Here is a 23,728-nt window from a genome sequence, read left to right on the forward strand (position 1 = left end):
ATACATAGTGCGTATAGCCTCCATGAGACTGATAGCATTGGGCTAAATGAAGTGATCCGTTGTTGAATATATTTCTATCTTGGTTCGTAAAGCACTACAATTGTTGATTTATCAAGTCACTGTGGGATAATCCTCTGAACGCCCAGAGATTGCGTATATTAATCCTACCCGGCATATTTACCTAAAAGATAGAGGGAGAAAATATATTTCTAATATCTCGACTAAAGTAAATTGAAATACAAACTACCTATACCTTTAGTCTCCATCATCCGTATATTCCGATGCACCAACTATAAGTCCCTTCGTAATTAAACAAAGGAGCTCTTGATGAACGCCGCGACACGTTCGGTGTTCTTACCCTTGTGTAACATGGTAAAGTGGTTTGCATCCTGTATACGTTTAATGTTGAGGTTCCTCTCTCCCAGCAATACATCCCAATTGTTACCTCCAAAGTTAGTTCGCTGCTCAAGCAACCACCGCATTTCTCGGGGATCATCATCTCTATACTCTGGGCGTTCAGTAGTGTTTTTGCACACACCATCTTCAGCCCAGAGAATAAAGGTCTTCGGCGCCGGCGCTTTACCATCGACTGCTTTCTCCCAGGGGACTGGCTTCCACTCATCAAGAGCATCGATAAACGCGAGGAAATGCGCAAGAAGCCAATCCGGTGCTTTGCCGGAACCAAAAAGCCCCAAACCGTTGATGAAATCAAACAGCCGTGCGGGTAGCTTCTCTAAACCGATTGGGTTGGGAGAGTCGAGGAGGATAAGACGCTGGACGGTTTCACCTTCGCGAGTGAATTGAATTGCCGCTTCATAGGCGCAAATGCCTCCTGCAGACCATCCACCTACGTTGTATGGCCCATGAGGTACTCTGCGTCTAACCTCTTGGACGTACAGCGATGCAAGACCCTTGAGACCAAACTGAACCAATTTCTCGGCATCTTTGAGCCATGGGCAGTTGAGGCCATACACACAGACGTCCTTGCCGATTGCGTCAATGGGTCCGTATGAAGTTGCGGAACCAGAGCCGTCTGGGAAGAGGAACAGCGTATAGGTAGCAGTCTTGGGGCTGCCTTGTAGGAGGGTTGAAGTTGCGCGATACTTCTGCAACTCTGCAGACATCTTTGGCATGACTTCTTCCACGACTTGCGCGACTTCTTGTACAATTCCTTGTTCAAGCTCTTGTTGGAAGAGGTACTGGAAGGATTCAAAAGTGGGATGAGAGATGAAAAAGTCATCCTCCAACTCGAGTTCCAGCTCTTCACGGAGACGGCCGAGCACAGTCAGTGACATGAGTGAATCCATGCCCAATTCACCCAGATCAGCGCCATTCATGATCTCGCTCGCAGACACTCCAATCTCTTCAGCTAAGATAGCCGCCATATCTTTGCCCATGCTGGTAGACAAAAACTCTCGCTGACTTCGAGCTGGAGGGGTAGTCGCATTGCTAATGGATCCAAAAGGCTCACTGGTGGGGGACATGGTGTCAAATACACTTGACTGTTCAGAAGACTCATCCGATGAGGACGTGTTGAAGCCAAGATGAGCAGCAAAATCTGCGAGTGTTGGGCAGGTTTCAAAGACAGACGAAGGAACATCTATATCAAGTTCCTCGCGGAGTCGTCCAGAAATGTTGAGAGAAAGAAGCGAGTCAACTCCATAGTCTGTAAAGTCAAGATCATCTTGAACACTGGCCAGAGGAATACCAATCTCCTCGGCCACGATCTTGCGAACAGCCTGCATAGGGTCCCTTGCAGCAGAGGCTGACTTCAAAGCCGCATCGAGCTTCATAGGCTCAATCTGGCCCTTACCAACAGCATGGCTCAGAGGTTCCGCAATTGCCGCTGTCTTAGGCACCTCCTTAACAGCAGCAGTGGTGAGACGCGTAGTGGCTTGAGGCTCATTTGCTGACTTTGGCGGCGGCATCGCGCTGTCGAGCACCTTTCGAGAAATACCTTGGAACTACGCAAGTTAGTAATGAAGGATCAAAGGTTTAGTGAGTGAAGACTAGCTTACCTTAATATTACCGCAGACGCCAACGATGCCTTCGTCGTCGAAAATGTAAACATCTCCTGCATAGATGGTGCCTTCATAAGGCCGCATCCTGACATATGTACGATACGTCTTGTCCTTGTGGAACTTTCTCACGGTTCTGAAAGTATCCCAGCCATGGTTGATATACACTTGGTCCTTGGGAGTCTTTGAGTGTCCGTTCATCAAGAACCCGGCAAGGTGACCACAGCAGTCTACCCACATGGGGTTGCAACGGAAGTTGCCCTCATCAACTTGGAACCGAACCAGAGCGGTCGCTTCAAAGTCGTCGGCATTGATAATGGCTTCCTGCATTCCCTTATAAGCATTGCTGTAATCGACCAAGCTGGAAAAGAGCTTGTAAATGACACCAGAAGAGAGGCGGCTGTTGAGACCTGCATCCGCCTTCTCTTTGAGCCAATCAATGCTTCTCTCCACATAGTATTGAGGGCTCTCCCAATTCTTGAGCCAGACCTTGGGTTGACCAAAGTAGAGTGTGCTTTTAGCATGGTCGACAGTCTTGGTTCCCTTAGCATTGGCACTATAGATGGACATGATTGCGGTATCGCTACCCCTCATGTCGTGCTTAATATCAATCCTGAGGAGCATTTGAGGGCCCTCTTTGTGAACCAGAGGCTTATTGATAACCATGTTCTGGACATCTACCGCGTAATCCTTGAGATCCATGCGATATTTCTCGAGAACATACATGCCCAAAGTAACACCGAAATCTGTGTACAATGACTGTGTGGAAATGTTAGACGTGGACTTTAAAGAACAATTAGAGAAAAACTTACCGATGAACAAACGCGATTGCCATTAACAACGTGACCATATACCACTTCGTGTAGCTGCTCGCTCGTGAATTCGCACTCCGCAGTAATGGTAAGCTTTCCATTGTCAACACCTTCACTAACAATTCGATGCACTGAAGCAGTTGAGAAAGTGGATGTGGGTGCTGGCAATGGAGCAGCCTCAATTTGAAGAGGAGGATCGCCTCTTGTGAGTAACCAATCATACACATACTCAATCCAGTATCTCTTGTTATCCCAGCTGTAAGCGGGCAGTCGTAAGACTTCTTTGCAGGCTTCAAAGTCATGGTGAAATTCATCCCATGCGATGGACAACCCTTGACCATACAAAATTGAGAGAGTTGAAGAGAGAGTCTGCCATCCATCTTTGTTACGCATCAAAGATGGGACAGCAATGATTTCTTGCCCCAAATTGGCTTTCATCATAGCTGCACACACTGTGTGCGGGCCGAGCTCGATCCAAACTGTCTTGTCGGAGACCAAGCAATCATCTCTGGCCGACTGCAGAACATCGCGGAAGTTCACAGCCTCCCTACAGTGGCGGCTGATGTGCTTGGCATCAAAGAAAGGTGTCTCACCAACAAGGGAGGTCTTGGCTAAGAGAGGGCAGCCGATTGGTACTCTTGCAGGATGGAATGTAACGTGAGAGGCAATTTTTTCAAGCTCCTCCAGTACAGGGTCAACCTGAGCTGAATGGAACGCGAACGGAACGTTGACTTTTGTCGCTTTGACGCCATCAGCCGCAAGCTTCTGAGAGAGGCTTTCGATGTCATCGATTCGGCCACTGACAACAGTATCTTGGGGGCCGTTAACGCAGGCGATGTCAAAGATGCTTGTGTCTAGGTATGCCTGAACTTGATCGACACTGCTTCTAATTGCCAGCATTGCGTGGCTTCCTTTGGTGCATTTGTCTTGAAGAAGGCGAGCTCTCATACCGACCAGGTAGATTGTATCACTTGCCGTGAGAACACCAGCTGCTTTCAATGCGGCGTAGTGGCCTAGACTATGGCCGAGCACGTAGGTTGGCTTCATACCCAATGATTCCCAGAGGCTTGCAAGTGCCATCTGAACACAGGTAGTACCGAGCTGGACAACCAGCGGCTCAAGGTCATCAATATCGGCAGAGCCATCGATCAGTGGCATGATTGATGGGAACCCATGTCGCTGTGCCAACATGTCGTAGGAGTTGATCTCATCACGGAAAGTCGCAAATTGTAGCAAATGCTTGCCCATGGCGCTATACTGCGATCCTTGACCGCTGAAGACAAAGGCGACGGGTGCTTCCGGGGAGCGTTTGTAATTCTCCTTTTTCACCTCATCATTCAAGGCGTCTAGGAGCTGCTCACTGCTTGCAGCCGTGATTGCAACACGGAAAGGATGATGCATACGCCGAGCTGTGGTTGTATAAGCAAGCTTGCTCAGGAAGCCTTCTGTGGACATATTCTGCTGCACGTAGGCTCTCATCTTCTGGATATTTCCTTTGAGAGATGGAATGGATTTGGCAGATATCGTCACAACATGGGCAGTTCGAGGATCTTGCAGTGAGCTCCTAGTGAGTTCTGGATAGTCTTCCAGAATCAGTGCAGTGTTGCCGCCAGCTGCAGAAAAGTTGTTGACAAAGGTGCGGCGGATATTGTTGAATTCCGCTCGTCTCTTCCACTCCGTGGGCTTGAAAGCAATATGGACGTTGCGTTCCTTCAAATCAGTCGGAAACTTGTGATTGATCTTGCCCTTAATGCCACAGTGGGGTGGAATCATGTTCTTCTCCATCATCATCAGAACCTTTATCAGTGCTGTCACACCAGATGCAGATTCAGAGTGACCGACGTTTGCCTTTGTTGAGCCCAAATGAAGGCTCTCATGCGGCAGTCGCTTTGTCGATGGAGCAAAGCAGCTAAGAACAGAGGACATCTCAGTTGCATCACCGGCTTGGGTTCCGGTGCCATGCATTTCGATGTAGCTGACTTCATGAGGATGGACACCAGTCTCACTCAATAGCTTGGAGAAAATCTCCTCTTGAGCGCCGCAGTGTGGTCTGGTAATAGACACGGATTCGGCAGAGTGATTGGTAAGAGCGCCGAGAATGACTCCGAGGATAGGATCATGGTCTGCAATTGCATCATCCAACCTCTTCAGGACAACAGTACCGACGGCATCTGCTCGACAATAACCGTCGGCTGCATCGTCAAAAGTGTTGCAGTTGCCTGTTGTTGAGAGGAAATGCCCGCGATCCAGCCCTGCAAAGCTGTCGGGGTTTGACATGACGTTTGTGCCACCCGCAATGGCCATATCGCATTCATTGCGCCAGATAGAATTGCAAGCTAAGTGAATAGCTGCAAGACTAGATGAGCATGCAGTGTCGACACTGACTGATGGGCCGCAATACTTGAAGAAATAATTGATCTTTCCTGGTGTAAAGGCTCGATTTCCACCAGGGATAAAGTAAGTATCGACATTCTGGCCACAGCTAACTTCTCTGTAGTCGTCACTGGTCATGCCGTAGAAAACCCCAACACGGTCTCGTTGAGTCGATGGTGTTCTATCAGCAACAACACCTGCCATCTCCAGAGCCTCGTACGCGGTTGCTAAGGCTAAACGTTGTCCAGGGTCGGATTGTTCTGCTTCTTTGGGAGAGATGTTGAAGAATTTTGCATCAAACAAGCCCGGCTCGTTGATCCAGCATCCATGATTGATCTTGCTTGTGTTCTTCTTTTTCCCAGTGGGATCATAGTATAGCTCTCCGTTGTATCTGTCTGGTGGTACAGGCCGATGAACGTCAAGCCCTTGGTAGAGAAGGTCCCAGAACGATTCAATATCTGCAGATTCTGGGAATCTTCCAGACATGCCGATGATGGCAATCTTAGACTCGCTGTGTTTAGCAGAGTTTCGGGCAGTTGGCTCAGGGCCTGCCGCGATGGCTTCCATGATACTGTCAACTACCACGACTCTTTTCGACACCGCAGGTTCAAATGACGTCTTGAGACTCTGGCAAAAGTTGGTTGAGATTTGAAACAAGGCGCATTGGCTCATTGAGCCTGTTGTCTCAAGCACTTGTTGTATGTTTCCAGCTGCCTCTCCCAGATCCAGCGGGAGGATAAGAATACCCTCAACAGCATGGTAAAGCAAGTCCTTGAATTTCTTCTCACTGAGAGACTTGCGGCTGAAAGAGCTGGAAATGAAGGATATTTTGCCAGATAGGTCGCTGACCGATCCAACACCTTGAAGAATGTGTTCAACATCCTCGACAGTGAAAATGTGCGGCGCGTGAAACGGTGCGTGCACAGCGATAGGGGAAAACTTCAACGTCTCTCCCAATTGCGAAGACTTCAGGAAGTGCTGCACAATTGCCGGTGGACCACTGATAGTCCAAGAGTTTTGGCCCTTGGCGCTGACATAGGGCGAGGAGAGTGGTGGAATGTTCTATTTACACGCACTTAGTACATATTAGCCGCCATACAAACACCACAGTATTCACTCACGGCCTTCTCTCTGTAGGACGCAATAGCCTTTTCAGCTAGTTCCAGCGGAAACTGTGACTCCGAAACGACGTATGACCAAGACGAGGTACTACCAGACTCCGGACGTCCGAACAAGGCTGCTGTTCGAGCAACCAAGAGGCCAACTCTAAGCGACACCCGAACAGCGTCGACACCTGTCTGCACTAGCTCGCTGAGAGACTTTGACGAAGAAATTGCGGCTGCCGTTAATGCTCCGATGCATAATCCAGACACGTAGCTGTTCGAACTGGTTGGATACGCGTGTTGGCCATCTCCAAAGTAGCTACGCGTTGTAAGCAGTCTGGCCGCACTAGAATGAGCAAAGAGAACATCTTACTTGATAAAGCAACAGAGCTGGTAAATAGTTGTCAACGTGCTTTCAAATGCTGCATTCTTCTCCTTCTTTATTCCTCGAGCTACAAGATTTTGTATGCTGGAAAAGGCAGGAAACGATTGACGCTCCGCAGCGGTAAGCTGAGCTATTTCATGTCTGAGGACGTAGTTGGCTTGCTCAATGAAAGACGTCAAATAAGGGTTGTTCTTCTTCAGAAGAAGCAGCTGTAAGTTCGACAAGCTGCAGCTACTCTGATCTCCAAACACGAATACCTGAACAGCGTCAGTGCTGGTGCTCGGTCCGCTGATGGTCATGCTCTCCATGGCGGAAGTTGAATCTAACATCACGTCCGTCCGAAGAGCATAAGCCTAGCAAGCAGAAGAATGAAAACAGAGGGATTAATCAGCTGTTTTTAATTTTCCTTCCGACGTATGACTTAAGTACTACGAAGGGGTAACACAATGTCTTTGTCACACATGATAATGTTTCCGAAGTGACCTCATAGAGCTATCATAAAAGGTAGCCACGACCGTTTTCAGAATCAGGAATCAGAAGAGCCGAGAGCTCGAAACTTTATTATCGGGAACGGGTTTAGTACACGGACTGGCATAGCGAATCACATCCAAATCTCAAGGCTAATATTGTTGAGGGACGTACTCGATCGATGGGGATCGAAGCGATGGGGATCGAATCGTACCTCGTATCTCCATGTCCAGAGAAGACTAAACTCTTTGATGTTAGTGCTAGGCAAAGGAATATTGAAGTAAGACATGATATCAGGTGGTATAGGGAAATATGGGCCGCAGAACATTTTCCGATGAAGAAGAGAATGTGGCTCAGAGACAAGAAGTCCAAGTACTTGGATGGTATGAGAAATCCGTCTCTAGAAGAGTATCTCAACAAGTATGAAGTACATGGAGAAACTGATATTAGCCCTAATAGAGGTGAGACCGATCTTTAGGCCGATAAACTTTCCCCTGGCCAAAAGCAGCTTGTGCAAGAATCGCCGATTCATTCTAGGCTAGGGCTGAAGCTAGTCTGTATCACCGGCCAACGACAGACATTCCGAGGCCCATCGGGGTGCCGCCCTTGCATACTTGGATGCAACCAGCCGATCCATCGCGTACTGTACGATGGCTGCTCGGATTCCAGCTGACATGTTGCATGCATACACGCCTATTGTCTAGGATTGTGAGATAATTCCGCAAACATGGTAAATTGCTATATGCTGGTTCAAGGAGTCACGCCTTGACAATTTGTACTATGCACTTTCATCGGGAGCTGAAGTCTCCAATATTGATTCAGCTATATATAGGCTCTTGGTATGGATTTCATTTTCGTGAATCCTGTGATCGTAGTACAGATACAAATTACTCCCTTGGCATTCTCACCGATAGGACAAAGAATGTCCTTTTGCACTCCCTTCTTTTCCCGGGCCTTGTGCCAGAAATACGAGATAACCGTCAGCTGACAACATACGGAGTATACACCAAGAAAAGATTCAGTGCCGACACATCTCACCGATTATGCCACGATATGATTTCGGAGAAAATATTCTGGACTATATTTCGTTTAGTCCGGATATTCCGTATCTCTGAATAAACGGGCATGAATAGAAGCGAGTGGCTCAAACGAGATACGTTCAATTTATCGTACCACCTTACATTAATGAAGTCACGGGTAGGCATAGTCGTGGTAAGTAACGTTGCTAATAGAAGAGGATCCAACAATAGATTAAAAAGATTGCGACATGGCTTCCTCCTTCATGTATCTGATACTCATTTAGCTACAAGCTGCCCATCGTTCAAAAACTCCTCAAAGTATCCGATAGTCATCCTAATAGTGCAACCATTGTCAACGCCCGGTTTATACTCGCGATAGGGATTGGATTTAGTGAAAGGGGTAACTCACGTCGACCTTGAAGTGTCAGCAAAATTCTTGTGGTCAGGGGCCACTTTCTCCAGGAAGCGTGGATCAGCCTTCATTCGAAGGAAGTCCTCCATGCGTCGGAATACAAATTGCACAACGCAATCATACTCGGACAGCTTCGAGAACTCAGGGTCATATAACTGGAAGAGCAATGGCCGAGTTTTACTATCGTTATGGGTCTGCTACAGTATGAGAAATGGCACTGCGTGATAATACCTGGAAAATAACGGCTTACCATATTGTATCGAACGATGCCATATTCTTCCATGAGCCCGCTTACCAAGGGAGCATGTATCTTAGTCATGTACTCTCGGTAAGCTTCTTCGCTCAAACCCGGCTTGCGGAAGCCCGTAATGGTAAGACACAGCAGCTGCTGTGATTTAGAAGGAAGCGAGTCCGAGGTAGCCGTAGGAGTCATCTTGTTCAGCTGCTCACAGCGAAGTGCAAACGGGCTATGTCAGGATATCAACGACGTAATTAATATCTCGTAATAAGTTAGAAGAGTATCTTAGATAAAGCAGCTGGAAAGGATTTCGGAGAGAGGGGTTGCAAGCGTAACATCATATATATCAGTTTCAGCAGGCATGCTGTGTAACTTGTGCAATGCAATCCTTCATTTAGAAAAACCTCGTATGCGTGCATCGAAAGACATTGCTGCATTCGTCAGGAGCGCGTCTGCATTCATCAAACGTAACCACTCATGCATCTAAAGAATATTCTGCATTTATCGAAGGCAACCTGCATTCATTAAAAAGAGTTCTGCATCTACCGGAAGCATTTGCTGAAAGGTTGTTTGTTTGTTGGGAGGAATGTAGTTCTGTTAGTGTTTTTTTCGGTGTAAATGACACGGCTTTGACACGGCCTGACAACGGCTGGACACGGAACTGACACCTGCCATCTGCCGCTGCCATTAGCACTATTAGCGCTATTAGCGGGTAGATCAACACGGGCCGGTGCCTTAATGGGATAAAGTCCGTACTGACGTGGAAACTTTAATGTTTACATCGGGAAATTAGAAAACTCTAAAAATACACACATTGCTATCACAATGGTTTATTTACTGTTATCTCCAGAAATAAAATGATAAAGTAACGTTACACTATATACCTGAGGAGCTCAGCTTGTAAAGTTAGATAGAGTCAACAGGAGAAAAAATTATCTTGTAGCACATTCCCAATATATTCAAGAAAACTTTGACAAATAAACTTCATTCAACGGGGAAGAAAAACCCTCAACTTCAATAAATTGGATTAGATGGAGCAGATTTTCATTGGTCAAAGTAATTTTTCTGAAGAAAAACAACAAAATCACTCAACATAAAGTTCCATCACATTTAAGGTTATTTTCATTAAAACAATGAACAGCTAACCAACCAACATCAAATCCATGAAGTAAAACTACCTTTTGTATTTACTTCAATTCCTTAGGTTTTACAATTCTACTACTTGATTTACCAATGCTAAGCTAGTTTTCCTCCGTTACACAAATTAGACGCTTTACACAAGTGTGTAATTATGTCTCAAATACTGCCGATTTACCTCGGCCGATATTCCTCGGCACTTCCCAATCCGGAATCTTGAGATTCCAACACGACTCAAGGGACAAGACACGGAAAACACGGCCACGGACGCTGCTTTCAATCTTCCGTTCCCTTGGTCACTCTGGAGATTCCTCCAATAAATTCCATATACGTACTAGTAGCAAGCAGCTGAAGCCAACCATCGGACTATTTTGAATACGATCGAAGATGATCGACATGCCGGCAGCAAAAGCAGCCGTGAAAGGCACCGAGAGCATTCATTTGTACGACCTGAAGTCGACGAAAGCGTCGCCATGCCAAGATTTTCTCTTAACTGCCTATTCGTTTTTGTCTTTTCGGCACTATTTCTGCCCCTTTCGGCACTATTCTGTTCCCAAATTTCGCGTGCTGTTTGTCTCTTGCCACGATTGCCCGATTTGCGATATAAGAACTCGTGTTCCAGTAGGTATCTCTACAATCATCTGTCTCAAGCAAATGATTTTCAGCCCCCTTGATTGAGACATTGTTTCCAAAAATACTGTCATTCACGATGAGTCGCCTTTCGCGGGTGCTGTTGGTAGCAACTGCTTTGCAGTCCACCGCTTGGGCAAAGACAGTCAAAGAAACTCTGCGTTTTACGTGGGAGTCAGGTGCTCCGAATGGACAGGAAAGAGAATTCATTCACACCAATGGACAATTTCCTAGCCCAACTCTTGTTTGGGACGAAGGGGATGACATTGAAGTGAGTGCCTCCTCCCTCTGACTATTCCATCAGGTGATACTGACACACTGCGCCCAATAGATAACAGTTTACAATGACATGCCCAAGAATGTTACCGTGCACTGGCATGGCCTAGAGTAAGTCGAAGTTCATCTAGTAACTTGAATAATTTACTAACCTGGAGCGCACCTTTCAGTCAAAAAGATACTCCTTGGGCGGATGGCACGCCTGGCCTCTCGCAGCGCCCGATCAAAGCCGGTGGGGAGTTCGTATACAAGTTCAAGGCGTCTCCTGCGGGGAACCACTGGTATCACTCTCATGAGAGGATGTCTCTCGTTGATGGACTTTACGGAGCCATACACATCAGGTCTGACTCACCTACGCCACTGATTCATGTTCGAATGCCAACTAACGAGGGTGTAGGCCGAAGCTAGATCGCACAGACCTATGGGCACAAATCAGCGATGACGAAGAGGACATCAAGGCCATGGAGCAGGCTGCCCTTGACCCCGAATATCTGGTTGTATCTGATTGGAGCCAGTATACTTCCGATGAATATTGGAAGATCTCTACTGATTCGGGCATGCTCGTCTTGTATGTTCAGTAATTAACAACCCTCCCTTTACGTCTTTGACTGACAAACTACAACAGCTGCCTCGATAGTATTTTGGTCAACGGTGTAGGCAATCTTTACTGCCCGGGTCAGGAATTCCTTCAAAGCGAGCTTGCTCCAGGTCTGGTTGAGGATGCTTTCCCACCAGGCACTGAGGTTTCAGACAAAGGGTAAGTGGCAGGCATACAATTGCAACATCCACCCACAATCTCACTTGGCTTCATGAATACTTACTTTTATGCCGTCAGATGTTTCCCAGCGGACCTCGATCAAGTTCAAGGCGGGCCCTGGAACGTCACTAGACGCCCAGATCTTATTCCACCGCGTGTCCAAGAAGGCTGCGTTGCATCAGAGAATGCAAATGCAACCATCACTGTCGACCCATCCAAGAACAATGGCTGGGTTAGTTTCCACATTGTAGCCGCCGCTACTATTGCTCAGATTGCCTTCTCTGTTGATGACCACCCGTTTTATCTGTACGAGGTTGACGGCAACTACGTTAAGCCAAAGAAGTTCGTCTCGGCAGTCTTGTCAGCAGGCGAGACTTTTTCGGTCATGATCAAACTTGATCAAGAACCGGGTAGATACCAGATGCGCATTCCCAACTCTGGAGCATCCCAGGTACTCGGAGGTTACGCCGTAATGGTCTACGAAGGGCATGAGGACGATGAAACGTCGGATTCACCATACCTTTCCTATGGAGGCAACCCTGCTTCACCAGAGGTCGAGGAAAATTCATACTTCCCATGGATGCTGCAGACGGACCACGCGGAGCCTTGGCCTCCGAACAAGCCCCGACCTGGCAATGCTGACCAGGAAGTTCTTCTCGCACTTGGTCGCGTTGGCGCACCCTACAATTATACCATGAACACCAAGTACCTATTACCCATCGATTTTCACAACAATGACCCATTGTTATTCTTTCCCAACTCCACTCTTGGCACCGAGAGTGAAAACCTGGTGATCCGTACTAAGAATGGAACCTGGGTCGATCTTATTCTGCAGGTCTCTACTCTGCCTGGCGATGAATCTGCCTTTGAGCACTTCATTCACAAGCACGGCAGCAAGACATGGAGAATTGGCTTTGGCTCTGGTGTTTGGAACTACACCAGTGTTCAAGAGGCAATTGATATACGGCCCGAGGATTTCAACCTGGAGACTCCTGGCCTGCGCGACACGTGGATCACAGAATTCTCCATCGGTGGCGAGGCTTCCTGGAGCGTTTTCAGATACTATGTGGATAACCCAGGTCCATGGCTGTTCCACTGCCATATCGAGCTCCATCTGATGGGCGGAATGGGCATTGTCATCATGGATGGTGTGGATGCCTGGCCCGGGGAAGATACTATCCCAACCGAGTATAGGCTCACTTAACGATCGAAAGCACCAGTCGGATATTGACAAATATTACGTATGGGGGGGTTAAGTTGCTAATTTTATATGCAGTGTCTAGTTTTGCTGATATAGAAGAACACACTTAGAGCTAGAGAATCCACGTATATGCTGCATGCTAGAGGTCTTTGGCGATAGTTTTGTGACAGCCAAAATATGCCAGAAACAACATCCTGTCGCCAGAGGTTACTACAATGATAGTAACACTGAATATGTGTAACTCTCAGTATGTGTTACACTTAATAAGCGTAACATTTAATAGATGTAACATTCAATATATGTATGTCTCAATATATGTCTCAATATACGGGTATGTAACACTAGACTGTGGATAGATATATCGTAGTATCATCCAGTTGCCAAGCTATCATTTGATATTATGTGCAGTAGTGCCCTAAAATATTCCAAGAGCTTCTGTAGCGACTCTAGGTTCCAACACTAACATAGTATACTGACTTAACCAGGCGTTGATTACTCATAGAAAAACAGATAGGTGTTTGACATGAAGTATTAATAGCTCATTATTAACGGGGTATATCATGGCACATTGTAGATATTATTTTGTAGAGATATGATAAGATAAGCATTTAGTCTCTTTACCCAAGGTTGAGACTTTAATTACTAAAGGGCCTTTGACAAGATAGAACCGTCACGAAATGGTAGGGACTGAATGATATTCTTCTCACATAATATTGTCGAAACATAAGCTGATCCTCTTCCATTTTGGTATATGCAGCTTAATTTTGGTCTTCTGTCCTCCATATACCAGCGCAGCCTTACTTTGAGTCTTTTGTTGCCCAATGGTTCACAGGCTGCCATCAAAGGATGTAATCATGTCCGAACAAATCTCACGTTCCTTTTACCCAGTCATCCAGTCAATCGATTCAATGACAGCGCCTCATGTCTCCACATTACCTCTTGTCAACTTCATCTTCAGTCGGAAGTGGACCTTAAAGAGTCAAGGCTTAGTAGAGTACAGGGTATAATAATATTGGAACAGTTGACGTTACCTGTCTTAAACGGCTAGTGAACCGAAAGACAGTGGAAAGGGCCGATATGCGATCGCCCTCTGTCAGGCCTGATCTGACTTGGTCGCCGGCTTAGTACAATACAGCATGCTAGAAACATGAAGCAAGCCATCTCCACACTACTGACTCCTTACTATAATTAGACTCGGCAAAAGGCGCTCTTCGGCCAAGGTTAAAAGTAAGATCGTATGAGCTTAATTTGGATCGACATTTCACGCTTTTTGTTTCGAAAATAGAGGCTACCTTCCTATTTCTGCATCGCTTGATCGGCGGTTGTCAGAGGATGTTTACGCATTCCCTTTTGACACAACGCCTTGGCCGTGCGGTGGGTTTCAAAACACGAAGTTGACACTCCTTCCCAGAAAATAACATGGAAGTGTTCGTATATGCTCTGTTTGATATGGGTCGACGTCGATCATCAAACGTCTTACACTCAAAATACCCAGCTTACGGAAACATGTCGACTCATGGGTATTCAACACACTTGATAGATCATAAAAGAGCGATTTCCGCTCACATTACTTTCTCTCTCCAATTACACAATCTACTGTCATTAATTAATAGCATTAACGACTCTCTTTAATCGTCTAAATTTTATCTTATTTCACAACATCTCTCTAAGAATCTACTATGTACTCTAAGACAATCTTTACAGTCGCCGCTCTTGGTGTAGCTGCGTCTGCCTTCGATCTTCCGGATAACCTGAGACAAATCTACGACAACCATATCGTAAGGCGATCTCAAATCCAAAAGACAAATCCATTACCCCGGCTAACACTTGATGCTTTTGCAGTCTGGCAACTGTCAAAATCCTCTGTCCGATGCTTTCGAAGGCGGTGCACAGTACTGTGGCGATATCCCAAATGTCATCTTCCTGAAGGGCTCCGACGGCAATTATGACAACATGGATGTTGACTGTGACGGTGCCAACAACTCAGCTGGAGCCTGCGCCAATGACCCCAGTGGTCAAGGGCAGACCGCATTCCAGGATACCGTTCAGAGCTTCGGCATCGAAGACCTTGATGCCAACATTCACCCTTACGTCGTGTTTGGCAACGAGGGTGCCAGCCCTTCTTTTGCGCCCCAGGACTTTGGAATGGAGCCTTTGAGCATCGTTGCCGTTGTTTGCAACAATCAAGTGGTAAGTCGCTATTTTATTCAACAACACTGGGGTTATCTCCTAACGCGCAACGCAGTTCTACGGCGTTTGGGGAGACACCAACGGCTTCACCTCTACTGGAGAGTCTTCTATCTCTCTAGCGCAACTCTGCTTCCCCAATGATGGCCTCACCGGCGACAACGGACACGACCAGAAGGACGTTCTGTACATCGGTTTCACTGGCTCCGGTGCTGTGCCTGGTGCCAGTGCCAACTGGAGCGCCGGAAGCACTGAAGAATTTGAGAATAGCATCAAGGATCTCGGTGATAGCCTTGTTGCAGGTCTTCCGGCCTAGAGAGATGACTTATACTATTGGGAGAAATTTTACATAGAAAGCCTGAATAGCGCTGAGCGACATATCATATGATGCTTAATGTATACCATGTATAATAAGTGATAATTAATTGCTAAAACTGCCTATATGTCGCAATGTGTCAAGGATGTTTCATCAATTACAATACAAGCCTAATTCCTTGGCTATGATATCTGCTCCCTTTTCTCCAACAATAAGAGCCGAGTTGTTCGTATTGGCGCCAACATTCTCGGGGGCAATTGAGAGATCTGCATAATAGTAAGTAACGCGGTCATGAAAGAATAGCATAGAAAGGCCATGAGAGAAGGTGATACTGACCGCAAAGCTTCAACCCAACTGTGCCATAAACATTGAGATCCTTGTCCACAACACCGCCTTTCTCCTTTGGAGCCATCTTACAAGTCCCCAGAGAATGCCACGTCGTTTCAATGTTCGACCGGATAAACTCTTCAATGGCCTTGTCGTCTTCTTCATCGTACTCAATTGGCGGTAAACGCTTTCTTTCTTCAAGCGTCTTGAAGCCACCCTTAACTTCCGGCGCGGTTCGCAGAGCAGCTTTACTGCCTTGACGGAAGTTGGGATGTGCCACGGCAAGCTCGCTTACAAACCCATTCGTGCGACGAAATATTTCTCGCTGTTTCTTGTATGCCCAAAGTTGCTTTGTCATATCTACTCTCTTGGAGAGGAAACCTGTGTTGAAAGAAGGTGGGGCGTCAGGGTCTTTGGAGGTGATGTGAATATCACCTCGAGAGTACGGATAGCCTGTGTACATGCCAATGGAGAGGTACTGAGATGGTCCACTTTGTTCTTCAGGCAAAGTCTTGTAGTCGCCAAGGTAAGTACTGACAACGGCTAGCAGCATCAAAGGTCTTTCTTTTTGCTCTTTGAAGTCGCGGTTCCAATGGTCTTGGAACTCTTGATCCAACTGTGCAACTTCTTCATCCGTTGGGCGAAGTTTGGCTGCTAGGTCGACACCGTTCCAAGTAACGACAGGATTCTTTTTCTCAGCCGCCTCGTAAAAGTCAACATCGCCTCGATTCAAAACATCAAGTGTCTCATCGGGCTTCAGCGTTGTCTTGTATTTGTAAAAGATCAGGTTGTGGTCCTGATATTCCTCGCCAACGCCCGGTACATCAGCAACGACGGGAATATCCAGCTTCTTGAGCAGTTCAGCCTTGCCAACTCCAGATCGCTCAAGGATCAGCGGTGTTCCAAGAGCCCCTGCTGAGACTACGACAAGCTTTCTCGCCTTAATAGTCAACGGCGGCCCTTTAGTAAAATTGGCGACAGGCTGGTTGGATGCAGTTGGCAAATATTCCACACCAACAGCTCGATTGCCTTCAAAAATGACACGGCTGATGGTGCTTTCGACGAGCAGATGAAGGTTGGGGTATTTTCCCGAAGCCATAAGTGGGTGTACGTAGCGATGTGCCGTATCTTGTCGCTTCCCATCGGGCGAAACATATCGAAGCCATCGAGAGAAGCCACCGATAGTCTTGAAGTCTTGCATGTCAGGAATCTCAGGAAGCCCAACAGCCTCAGCACCGGCTAGTATGTCGTCTTGGGCTTCCTTGGCGTGGTAACAGCCAAAAGAGACGTTGATTGGGCCGTCATACCCATGCAAGCTCTTGTCAACTGCAGGGTGGTCAAGATGGTGCGTCTCCAACTTGTTTGCAAAGGGCAGCAGGCTCTTTGCATCCCATCCTTCAGTATTCCAGGAGTCGTAATCAACGCCCGACGCTATGTATGGAACGTTAGATAGATCTATTGTGCCACTGTGTCAAGACTGGGTTGGTTTATATCAGCATTACCTCTGGTATACATTGCAAAATTGATAGATGAACCTCCGCCAAGCATGCCGCCCGTGGTAACGACGGGCTCCCGACCATTGAGATCAGCCGTCTTGTTACCTTTGTAGGCGATGGATGTTTGGGAGTTTGGAGCTAGATGGTAGAGATATCTAGAGGCATTGACGACATTTGGGTCATTTAAGTTGTTCTTGCCACGCTCGACAATTAGGATAGACAGATTGGGATCTGCTTTCGCCAGCCGCCCGGCTACAATACAGGCCGCGGTGCCTCCTAGACAGATTTAAGCCTCATGATGGATGAAGGGGTGAATTGACGTGGATGAACTTACCGCCAGCAAATATAATATCGTATTCAGTTCCCTCTTTGTGAGTAGACATGATGATGTAGTAAGGAGTCTCAATTGAGTACCGGAATCCCAGAGTACGATGATGCTTGGATGGTGAGGTTACTGGCGAAGGAGAAGAGCACAATGGAAGAGAGAGAAACACAGAGACAGAGACTTAATTATAAAGAATTTAGTAAAAGGTCCATTCCATCACCTGCCGCAACCATTGATTCCAAGCCGCGCTGTTACGTACCCCTCGTATGCAATGTCTATGGTGCCCGTTCTAGATCTATTCGCCTAAACAAGAGCGTTGATGTTTAAGTCGTTGTACTACGGCATTGACCCAGTTTCAGCCCGCCCCAATACACCCCCAAACAGCAATCCGTGTCGCATCTCATGCACAAGACAGCATGGACCAACGGCTATGGGTATAGAGCTGCAGTTGCCCAGAATCTCATTGGATCAATATCAGTCCATAGAGTTGCGGGGTAATAGTTGCTGTGAGACCCGAGGGATCATATCTCCGGAGAGGGGTAGGGAGAGGAGGCTTTAGGAGATTGAAACTCATCGATTTTATTGCTAGGGCCAGCTTCCGTGTCTCTCGGAAAAAGTTGACATATTAAATGATTGAAGCTACTACCTACTGGATGAGACGGGAGATGTGTCGGTAAATGATAGCCAAGGCACTATATCTCAGGTGAGTTGTCATGGCTTGATAGGATCCCGAAAGGTTAATATAGAGACCGTGTCAACGTGTCGAAGTGTGGCTTGTCTTGTAAAATGGCCTATTACCTCGGTACTAGTTTTGTTGTCGTTGATCTTGCTGGCTAGACGGCTCTTCAATTGCTTGGCTTGGATGTAAGGGACATCAATGTTCTAAAATTAATTAGCCAAGCAATGCTTGCTGGCCATTGTTGATTGGGCACATGCAAATAATTCGCCCCAAACTTGATCAACATGAGAAACATCGGCAAATCGGGTATGCACAAGCACTATCCGACGTGCCCGCTCCCCGCTCCATTTGCCGCGTCGTCTTTTGTGTAATTTACATCCCTCTTTGACGTGTATGCTAGAGATGGGATCCTACTGAAGCGCTAGAATATGAGTTTTAACGCGTATTCCGTGCCCAGCCCTTAAGCCTTTTCCGGACTCCCGTGATGTAGGGTAATAAGGGAGGCTGTTGCCCGGAACCGGCCGGAACCGTTGCAAGACAAAACCGCGCACGATTATGCGCACACATCCAATAAACATGATCGTAAAATGCCCTGGTGTGGAATGGAATCACGTCGTTTCGTCTCAGACAACTTCATCATTGTCAGCTTTCTTTGTGAAGTGTTGTAATCATTCTTCCCGATATGGATAGACTGGCGGCATTGATTGGCTCAATGACTTTATACCACTCCTAATATTCGACTAATCATTTATAAAACGAACGCATGACTGATTAAGAGGAACGGGATATGTATAGCTTGCTAGGGTCTCGAAATGCTGAACAGTAATCGTCATTATTATTTAATGCTACTAATTATATACATTATAAACGGGTGGACAGGAGCATTTCATAGCTCCCTCTATCTTTCCACATGTAAGATCGCTATGCAACTTTTCGCCTCTTTCAAATTAACTCTGCTTTCTTGATCTGCATCCACGCTTATTTGTGTGCGTTTTCCACCTGCGCCTCTTCGACATCTGAATCCACAGCCAAGGTCTGTTCGCCAGTGAGGCGGGGGTTGCGAATTGCGAGCGAAAATGCAATGAGCGGAACGCAGATGCAAATACCGGTGATGGCGAGCAGGCGCTGAATGTACTGATATGAATCAACGATGGCGTCTCTCTCAGGTGTACCAGGAGGGTATGGAAGGATGGCCACAAGAGGGTTGCCGTAAGCTTCGATCGCCAATGTAGAATTGATGTTTGCCAGTCTGGTTTCCAAAGCTTTGGGGAGCAGCTGTGTCCACAAGGCTCCAGAAACAGTATTTCCAAAGGCAGACCCAATGTTGTATACTGCTAGGTAGAGACCCGTCATGACGGCCAAATGCTCGTGCCTCAGGCCAACTTGGATAGATGCCTGAGCAGTGTAAGGGAACATGCCTCCAGCGAGACCCAGAACAACCTGAGCTGCAATGACGCCGACTCGGCTGGAGCTCGTGATGGATCCACGGAAACGGATGAGCAATCCAAAGGCTACCATGAAGAGACAGGTTCCGGCGACGACGAAGATTTTGAGGCGGCGAACTTTGTAAACCACCAAGCCGAGAATGGCTCCGATAATAACGCTGACGAACGAGTACAGTGACGTGACTCGGGTCGCAGTTGTGATGGAGAAGTTGAAGGCGACGACGAGGACAGTATAAAGAAAGTCGCCTTGCATCGTCCAAGCAAAGTTGAGGCAGACAGCAATGCCCATCGGAGCCCACACAGCTCGATCCTTCATGAGGAAGAATGGGACCAGCGGGTGAGGAGCCTTGAGCTCCCACCAGATGAAGAATGGGATGCAGCAAACACCAACGACGAGCGGTGCAATGATGTGGGCAGTGCGCCACTCGCTGTGGATACCGCCAGCTAGAGTGAAAGGTACGAGGATGAGGGCAAAGACGGCGATGAGGAGGAGGATGCCGATAACGTCCAACAACCAGAAGAGCTCGACGACGAGATTCTTGAAGCCCAGCTGCTCAAACGATGAGCGGTAGTTGACAAGGAGACCCTGCTTCCTGGCGCGCCGGCCCACAATCGAGAGGCTGATGATGAGCGGCAGAGCGCAGACTGGGTAAATGATGGACCACATTCCGATACCCCATCGCCAGGTAGTTGCTCCCAGGACGGAGTTGGCGACGTTGCCGCTAATCCATGCATTGATGATGAAGGGCAAGGCTGGAATATAGCTGAAGAAGAGACGGGCACGGGTCGAGGTGATGTCGGCTATAATGACTTCAACCAGCAGCAGGACCATGGTATAGCCGACTTGGTAGATGACATTACCGCCGGCATAAGTCGCGATATTGGTGGCTGCGGCCTCAATAACCGTTCCAAGGACGTAAAAAAACACAGAGACGCAGATCAGCTCGACACGGCCAAAGACGTCGGCAATCTTGGCGGCGGTAGGTTGAGCTGCCGCTGCGATGACGGCGCGGATGACGTTGATGGTCGACAGCAGAGAGTGGCTGTCCCACGAGCCAGTGGCATACGGCTGGTAGGTGTATCGCAGAGTGCCGTCAAGGCCATAGCAGTAAGCAAGCAGAAGGACGCTGAGGAAGATTGCGATGCGGTCGACCAAGGTGATGCAGCTCGAGATGGCCTCGATACGGGAAACACCAGGCGACTTGATGTTTCTGACGAGGTCGGCAGCAGATTTGTCAACACTCTTCTCGTTGTCGTTGGCTACGACTTGGCTGGCAGCCTTTTCCACCCCAGGCAGGGAGGCGGGGTTCAAGTCGGCAGCCATGGTTGGTGGTTGGTGATGAAGGTGCAGAAGGTGAGACGACGGCCACGAGATTTCAGTGTCACCGTCTGTCTCTCCTTGTCTCTACCAAAGATGATGAAACAAGTAAAAGAAGGACCTGCTTAATCCGCAACCCAATAGATCGACGGATTGACTTCCAGGGCTGTCACTAGTAAAGTGTTCCGGAAGCGGACGAGGATGCATGTGCATATGCGAGTTACAAGCAGGGGAGTCTCTCCGGCGCCACGGCTGTAGCACAAGTTATATATCCATTCTCTAGCGTCAACCCAAAAGCATCTGCCTGATGCGATCGATTAGATCAAAGAAAATTTTCGGTCAATGTTGCGCCGCAATGGTGGCCCGAAGGAGCAAAGACCCAGCAGTTTTAGATCCTTCAGCGTTATCTGATGATCAGATTAAAGCGGGCCACGATGGAGCGTCGGGGGAAAAAACTTCACCGTTGCAGCCAACTAGAACCGCTAAAACCTTCCATCGGTCGGTCTCTGATGCCCAGTCTGGCTTAATCCATCATGGCCAAGCCCCCGGTCGGTGAAACGACTCGCATTGAGGTCGTAATACAGCCAATCGCCTGCTGGGACAATCATCAAGAGCCCGAATACGGTGGCCGAGTCGTGTGCAACCCCCCTAGAAGATTGTGGTTCTATCATGTATTATATGTTGAAACCCATGCTAGTCGCTGACAGTGAGTAGCAAGAAGAGGAAAGGTTCAATGTTCTCAGGGCGTGATTTCGCGTGTACATACCACGAGCATCCTGCAGCCAGTCGGAAGACGATGAAGCGATAGGGAACGGCGGAATCAGTGGCCTACGAGTATTTGAGCCACTTTTCTAGCTGTAGAAAAAATGTGTATTGTGGCCGTGCTCTGGATCTTGGCTTCAATATTTTGTTGTAAATGGCTCCATGTAAGCCCACCTCGGTGTTGGTCCAGATCACATCCGGATTTCTCTCATCGCTTGGCTTGTCTTCTCCTGTCCTAGCTTGCCACTTCTTCCCCTTCTTTCTCTTCTTCTTTTCTTCTTCCTTTCTTCTTCCTTTCTTCTTCCTTTTTTTTTTTTTCATTCGAAAATTTCTCTCCGTCCACTTCAATAGTTCAATCTTGGCATCTACAAACACAGCTTCGCAGCTTCAGTTTCTCACCGGTTGGGTCCGCCCGCCCTTTGCCGCAGCCACGAAATGCTGTTCGGAGGGGCTTGAGCAAATTTCTTGTACGAGTAATCGTGGCGCTCCGAGCACCCGTAAACATTGAAGCTTCCATCGTCATTCCAGGCACAGCCCTGGGACAAAATGATCCCCAGCAATGGCGCGAGAGTTCAAGAGTTCAGTCTAAGCCAAGCTCGGAGAAGCTAGAAAGCTCCTCTCTCGGAGCATTTCGCGCCACAATGTTGCTAGCGGCGCCGCCCTTCTATTTTTTCCCTTTCGCATCCGGCCAGATGCTCTGCGATGGGCTGATAACCAATGTCTCAGCTCCAAAGACATAGTTCGGATGCCAAGGTTAATAAAAATAGCCTCACTTGGTTATGATCAAAGTGATAGGCTTGATGAGCTGAGGTCGAATGTCCCTGTAACGGATTGAAACGGTACAACTACAAATATTCGTGTAACCCCGACCTTTTCGCGCAAAACTGTGTGAATTTTGATGACGTCTTTTAATTCTTTGATCAATGACTACTTTATAAATTTTGGACATGTGCGCTGTCTTCAGCCCAGCGACCGTTACACAGGCCCAAGACTTGTTGCAGAGAAGCTGACAAACTTTTTGTCCCACCACTTCAAACAGGCAGACGTGATCAGCCGACCTGAGTTGACCCAGGCTTCATGTGTGCCTTGGTCCAGCTATACGGTTGCATTGGAAATCTAAAACTATTCGTAGAGCATTACGAGGCGGACTTACGGACCTCATACCGATTAAGCTTTGATGACCAACAAATTTGATATGCCTGTGGTATCCAATGATTTATTGAGGCAACTCGTTCAGCGCTCTCTGATGGTGCGTGATGCTTCGTATTCACTACAAATATGGCATCATCCGGTGGCGCTTCGTACTGCAGCAATAAATTGTTCTTATCTAATGCATGCATTCGAAACTGAAGATATTCTATAATTAAATCTGTCCTATTGGTCGCATATGGGGGCTATTACTTCAGTATGCAGCTGTTTCTCATACGCCGACAATGTCGATATTCAAGCCCCGTGTTTCTAGCTGGAGGTCTGGTGCTACGAAACATCTATAGATGAAAGATTTCCGTATGCTGCCCGAATTCCTTGGATACATGGGTTACCACACATATAAAAGCTATCTTCCTAAAGATCACTAGATACATCCTGAAGCATTCACTTTCCCATCTAGCTATTAGCTCTGTTTGTATAAAACCCTCCCTACAGGTGGATCGGAGTGAAACTCACACGATATCTGTTGCCTCCTATACGGATACTTATGACGATATTCCGCTCAAGGGGCTTGGGTGTATCTCGAGAAACTCCACATTTTGTATACGATTGCGAAAATAAACGAAAAGCTTGAGCTCCGTGTTGTTTCAAGTTATAAGAAGGGTATATGAACATTGATACTTTATCTATCAAGTCACTTCAGTGGTCTACACTCCTACACCCCTACCAGAAGGTCGGTACCATGAGCTCAGGAGACTCCTTAACCACATAGTCTGTTTACTCATTGTCATTTCGCTTTCCTTCGTCATAATTATTTCTCCCTCTCATCATCATATCCACTGGTTCTTTGTCGTCGGTCTTTCTTGCCTAATGCGGCCTGATCTTCCAGATTGAA

General features: G+C 47.4%; 7 protein-coding genes across 7 annotated transcripts; 3 read left to right on the forward strand and 4 right to left on the reverse strand.

Annotated features, from left to right (window-relative positions):
• Positions 1-97: 97 nt before the first annotated feature.
• On the reverse strand, positions 98-7,195 carry M431DRAFT_510293 (hypothetical protein). Its single transcript, XM_024919439.1, has 5 exons — positions 6,680-7,195; positions 6,325-6,625; positions 2,831-6,265; positions 2,019-2,777; positions 98-1,964 (listed from the first exon to the last, which is right to left on the reverse strand). The coding sequence occupies exons 1-5, from the start codon at positions 6,997-6,999 to the stop codon at positions 309-311; spliced, it is 6,471 nt and encodes a 2,156-aa protein (XP_024771754.1). The 5' UTR covers positions 7,000-7,195; the 3' UTR covers positions 98-308.
• Positions 7,196-8,168: 973 nt separating this feature from the next.
• Positions 8,169-9,240, reverse strand: M431DRAFT_532689 (hypothetical protein). The gene is made up of 3 exons (XM_024920870.1): positions 8,841-9,240; positions 8,588-8,784; positions 8,169-8,512 (listed from the first exon to the last, which is right to left on the reverse strand). Exons 1-3 carry the CDS (start codon positions 9,021-9,023, stop codon positions 8,455-8,457), a joined length of 438 nt encoding a protein of 145 aa, XP_024771755.1. The 5' UTR covers positions 9,024-9,240; the 3' UTR covers positions 8,169-8,454.
• Positions 9,241-10,370: 1,130 nt separating this feature from the next.
• Positions 10,371-13,161, forward strand: M431DRAFT_510295 (multicopper oxidase). Its single transcript, XM_024919440.1, has 6 exons — positions 10,371-10,866; positions 10,927-10,982; positions 11,042-11,212; positions 11,269-11,439; positions 11,497-11,628; positions 11,707-13,161. Exons 1-6 carry the CDS (start codon positions 10,675-10,677, stop codon positions 12,830-12,832), a joined length of 1,848 nt encoding a protein of 615 aa, XP_024771756.1. The 5' UTR covers positions 10,371-10,674; the 3' UTR covers positions 12,833-13,161.
• Positions 13,162-14,508: 1,347 nt separating this feature from the next.
• On the forward strand, positions 14,509-15,332 carry M431DRAFT_538638 (glycoside hydrolase family 75 protein; the record flags this gene model as incomplete). The annotated part of the gene is made up of 3 exons (XM_024921039.1): positions 14,509-14,607; positions 14,672-15,019; positions 15,075-15,332. The coding sequence occupies 3 exons, from the start codon at positions 14,509-14,511 to the stop codon at positions 15,330-15,332; spliced, it is 705 nt and encodes a 234-aa protein (XP_024771757.1).
• Positions 15,333-15,485: 153 nt separating this feature from the next.
• On the reverse strand, positions 15,486-17,538 carry M431DRAFT_497384 (GMC oxidoreductase; the record flags this gene model as incomplete). Its single annotated transcript, XM_024917586.1, has 4 exons — positions 15,486-15,598; positions 15,669-17,090; positions 17,162-17,431; positions 17,490-17,538. 4 exons carry the CDS (start codon positions 17,536-17,538, stop codon positions 15,486-15,488), a joined length of 1,854 nt encoding a protein of 617 aa, XP_024771758.1.
• Positions 17,539-18,964: 1,426 nt separating this feature from the next.
• M431DRAFT_510297 (hypothetical protein) lies at positions 18,965-21,291 on the reverse strand. Its single transcript, XM_024919441.1, has one exon. The coding sequence runs from the start codon at positions 20,926-20,928 to the stop codon at positions 19,138-19,140; it is 1,791 nt and encodes a 596-aa protein (XP_024771759.1). The 5' UTR covers positions 20,929-21,291; the 3' UTR covers positions 18,965-19,137.
• Positions 21,292-21,683: 392 nt separating this feature from the next.
• On the forward strand, positions 21,684-22,329 carry M431DRAFT_210385 (hypothetical protein). Its single transcript, XM_024913444.1, has one exon. The coding sequence runs from the start codon at positions 21,839-21,841 to the stop codon at positions 22,190-22,192; it is 354 nt and encodes a 117-aa protein (XP_024771760.1). The 5' UTR covers positions 21,684-21,838; the 3' UTR covers positions 22,193-22,329.
• Positions 22,330-23,728: the final 1,399 nt, after the last annotated feature.

The sequence above is a fragment of the Trichoderma harzianum genome, assembly GCF_003025095.1.
Source record: "Trichoderma harzianum CBS 226.95 unplaced genomic scaffold M431scaffold_10, whole genome shotgun sequence".
In the NCBI taxonomy this organism is placed as follows: domain Eukaryota; kingdom Fungi; phylum Ascomycota; class Sordariomycetes; order Hypocreales; family Hypocreaceae; genus Trichoderma; species Trichoderma harzianum.

What these genes read in the sequence shown, in the direction of transcription:
- M431DRAFT_510293 (XM_024919439.1), bottom strand. Translation starts at nt 6,999, where the DNA reads ATGGAGAGCATGACCATCAGCGGACCGAGCACCAGCACTGACGCTGTT. An exon ending in CGTCCTACAGAGAGAAGGCC is followed by an intron (nt 6,266 to 6,324) that starts GTGAGTGAATAC and finishes GCGTGTAAATAG; the next exon opens with AACATTCCACCACTCTCCTC. An exon ending in GCGTCTGCGGTAATATTAAG is followed by an intron (nt 1,965 to 2,018) that starts GTAAGCTAGTCT and finishes TAACTTGCGTAG; the next exon opens with TTCCAAGGTATTTCTCGAAA.
- M431DRAFT_532689 (XM_024920870.1), bottom strand. Translation starts at nt 9,023, where the DNA reads ATGACTCCTACGGCTACCTCGGACTCGCTTCCTTCTAAATCACAGCAG. An exon ending in GCATCGTTCGATACAATATG is followed by an intron (nt 8,785 to 8,840) that starts GTAAGCCGTTAT and finishes ATACTGTAGCAG; the next exon opens with ACCCATAACGATAGTAAAAC. An exon ending in GCTGACACTTCAAGGTCGAC is followed by an intron (nt 8,513 to 8,587) that starts GTGAGTTACCCC and finishes TTGCACTATTAG; the next exon opens with GATGACTATCGGATACTTTG.
- M431DRAFT_510295 (XM_024919440.1), top strand. Translation starts at nt 10,675, where the DNA reads ATGAGTCGCCTTTCGCGGGTGCTGTTGGTAGCAACTGCTTTGCAGTCC. An exon ending in GATTCGGGCATGCTCGTCTT is followed by an intron (nt 11,440 to 11,496) that starts GTATGTTCAGTA and finishes AAACTACAACAG; the next exon opens with CTGCCTCGATAGTATTTTGG. An exon ending in ACTGAGGTTTCAGACAAAGG is followed by an intron (nt 11,629 to 11,706) that starts GTAAGTGGCAGG and finishes TTATGCCGTCAG; the next exon opens with ATGTTTCCCAGCGGACCTCG.
- M431DRAFT_510297 (XM_024919441.1), bottom strand. Translation starts at nt 20,928, where the DNA reads ATGGCTGCCGACTTGAACCCCGCCTCCCTGCCTGGGGTGGAAAAGGCT.
- M431DRAFT_210385 (XM_024913444.1), top strand. Translation starts at nt 21,839, where the DNA reads ATGGCTCCATGTAAGCCCACCTCGGTGTTGGTCCAGATCACATCCGGA.